Here is a 3,127-nt window from a genome sequence, read left to right as displayed (position 1 = left end):
TGATAATGGTATAGTGTAGGTTAGATGGCTTTTGTTTCGGTGCAACATCGTGGGCCGAAGGGCCTGTACTGCGCTGTATTGTTTTATAAGTTTAATTATCTTCACTCTGTCCTCTCACTCTGCCAGTCTCTATATCACTCTGCCGATCCTCTCTCAGTCTGTATCTCACTCTCTGTCTCTCTCTCTCTCTCCCTTTCACTCTCTCTTCTCTCACTCTGTCAGACTCTGCCTATCAGTCTCTCTTCCTCTCAGCCCCCCTCTCTCTCTCTCTCTGAGCCAGTCCCTCTCTCTCTCTCACTTTCCCACTTTTCTTCCTCTCAGTCTACAGGTATCGCTCGCTTTCTGTCTCTTTCCTCTCTCTCGCTCTCTCAACCTCTCTCGCTCTGTCAATCTCTCCCACTTTCTTTCTTTCTCTCCCTCTCCTGCTCTTTGCTTTGTGTGACTCAGACGGGCCTGGGGTCTGAGCCTGATCGGCCGCGAACAATAGAGGTAGTCGGGTTAGGCCAGGCGTGTTCGGAGACGTTAGGCGACCCCTTGCCTCTCTCTCTCTCTCTCTCTCTCGCTTTCATTCCCTGCCTCTATTGAATTCGGGACAAAAGGCCGGCACGCGTGCCCTCAATAGAATCAGGACAAAAGGACAGGCTGAACGTGTGGCACCCTCATCGGCATTTACATAATGGGGAGCAAACACGCGCTAGAACAGGTACATCTGGTGTCTCCTGGGAAACTTGTCAGTCTGTCTTAGATCAGATTACCCTCCTTGTCTGATTGGTTCTTCGTCCCAAGCCATCTGCTTGAGCTGGACCAGACAATGGGATTGTGGGGCCTTTAAATAGCCTGAACTGTGTAGGGCTCAAACAGTTTAAAGTGAGGATTGCTGCTTAAAGTCCTCACTCCTGCCAAGGATCAGAGCTGAGGGCACTTACTTGCAGGCTGTCGGGGTTTTAAAAACATTTTTGTTCTTTGTCGCACACGTCAAACATGCCCCGAGGATTCCTGGTGAAGAGAACGAAGAGGACTGCCCTCGTCTCCTACAGAGTACGCAGCGCCGAAGAGGAATGGAGCTTCCCGGAAGCGGCGCCTTCTCCATGGGGGCAGCCGGCCTCCTCCGCCGGCTACGGGATGCCCAGCTCCCCCTGCGCCCGGGCTCGCAGCCCCAACAGGCCGGTCAGCGGGCGCCCCGGCTCCCCGGGGCGGCCCGTCAACTCCAGCTCGCCCGTCCTGGCCGCGTCCTTCCCCAGCCCGTCGTCGCTGGCCTCGTCGCTGGGCGGAGCCGTCTTTGGGGCCTTGGTGCCGGGCGAGGAGGCGAGGATGGGCTCCGACTGCGCCGTCATCCAAGCCGTCAAGAGGCAGCCCCCTGCTGCCAAAGCCAAAACGGACAAGAGGCCCAGGGTGGAGAGGAAGAGCCGCCGAGACGAGTTGACCACCTCGCCGGTCCTGGGCCTGAGGATCACCGAAGAGCTGACGGAATGTCGGCAGCCCAAGCTCGGCGACCAGCCCCTGGGCGAGTTCATCTGCCAGCTGTGCAAGGAGGGGTACCCCGATGCCCTATCGCTGGCTCAGCACCAGTGCTCCCAAATCGTCCGGGTGGAGTACCGCTGCCCCGTGTGCGACAAGGTCTTCAGCTGCCCGGCCAACCTGGCTTCCCATTGCCGCTGGCACAAACCCCGGAACCCGGGCGCCCCCCAAGGGCCGGAGGCGGCCAAGGACAGCGGCAAGGGCCGGGCCAAAGCCGAGCGCGAGAGCGATGACCCCTCGGCCCGGCCGTGCGAGTACCCCGCTTTGGAGGAGGAACTGTTCGACTGCTTGCTCTGCGGTAAGAAATTCCGGCGGCAGGCGTACCTCAGGAAGCACGCGGCCACCCACCGACCCTCAGTGCTGTTGCCCGGCAGCCAGCGGTTCCTCCACCGGCCCTCGGGCCAGCTCGCCAAGGCGGGCGTCGCCGCCGCCGTTTCCTTCGCCCGCCCTCAATCTGGACTGCAGCTAACCTGCTCGGGGCTGAGCCCTGTCTTGGGACATCCTCCTCCAGCTCGCTCCTGAGTGGACGCAGTGATGTGAAATGAGGATGGACACTGAAACACAGACGCTGGACCCCGTTGCCTTCCGTATTTATTTATTCAGTGTGTGTGTGTGTGTGTGTGTGTGTGTGAGAGCGAGCGTGCGTGAAAATGAAAAGAGATGGAAGAAATAGCGTGATTAAATCTTTCATGAAACAAAAAGTCGAGAGAGAGAAAGGTTTGCCAGCTCGATATTTTCTGTTTAAGAGTTTGACGTATAAATTATATAATTTATTTATATTTTGCCCTATTTTGTTTGGTTGATTTTTATCTTCTTGCGATTGTTCAGAGACCTTCTTTTTCCTGTACACTGGGGTGGGAGGCGAGCGAAAAATACCATTTTTGTACAGCTGAATTTTGTATTTTTGCAACGACTTTCTAAGTCTGTCTGAAGAAAATAATAATTATTATTATATTCTCTTAACAATGGCGAAGGAGTGCCTGCCACCCGTGGCAGCTTGCGGTGAAACTTCCCTTCTTTCTGTCGGCTATTTTTGAATAAAACACCCAAGAGTTTGATTCGCCTGCTGTCGGTGATTCCTCGTCGGTGGGAGGTGGCTGGGGAAGGTGGGGCCTCGGGAAGGTGGGGTCGCACTGACTGGATTCGCGGGGGGGGGGGGGGGCGGGGGGAGAATCTCTACAGGGCTGGAGGAGGCTGTTCGGCCCATCGGGTCTGCACGACCCTCTGAAAGAGCATCCTTCTCCCCACCCCCCCCCTACCCTATCCCTGTAACCTCACCCAACCTGCACATCTTTGGACACTGAGGGGTAATTTAGCACGGCCAATCCACCTAACCTGCACATCTTTGGACACTAAGGAACAATTTAGCACGGCCAATCCACCTAACCTGCACATCTTTGGACACTAAGGGGCAATTTAGCACGGCCAATCCACCTTACCTGCACATCTTTGGACACTAAGGAACAATTTATCACGGCCAATCCACCTAACCTGCACATCTTTGGACACTAAGGGGCAATTTAACACGGCCAATCCACCTAACCTGCACATCTTTGGACACTAAGGGACAATTTAGCACGGCCAATCCACCTAACCTGCACATCTTTGG

General features: G+C 55.5%; 1 protein-coding gene across 1 annotated transcript; it reads left to right on the top strand.

The window, feature by feature from the left end:
- Nucleotides 1-708: 708 nt before the first annotated feature.
- LOC140400096 (insulinoma-associated protein 1a-like) lies at nt 709-2,576 on the top strand. Its single transcript, XM_072489570.1, has one exon. It carries the CDS (start codon nt 982-984, stop codon nt 2,038-2,040), a length of 1,059 nt encoding a protein of 352 aa, XP_072345671.1. The 5' UTR covers nt 709-981; the 3' UTR covers nt 2,041-2,576.
- Nucleotides 2,577-3,127: the final 551 nt, after the last annotated feature.

Source organism: Scyliorhinus torazame, chromosome 24 (assembly GCF_047496885.1).
Source record: "Scyliorhinus torazame isolate Kashiwa2021f chromosome 24, sScyTor2.1, whole genome shotgun sequence".
NCBI classification, from domain to species: domain Eukaryota; kingdom Metazoa; phylum Chordata; class Chondrichthyes; order Carcharhiniformes; family Scyliorhinidae; genus Scyliorhinus; species Scyliorhinus torazame.
This window is presented reverse-complemented; position numbering and strand designations above follow the sequence as displayed.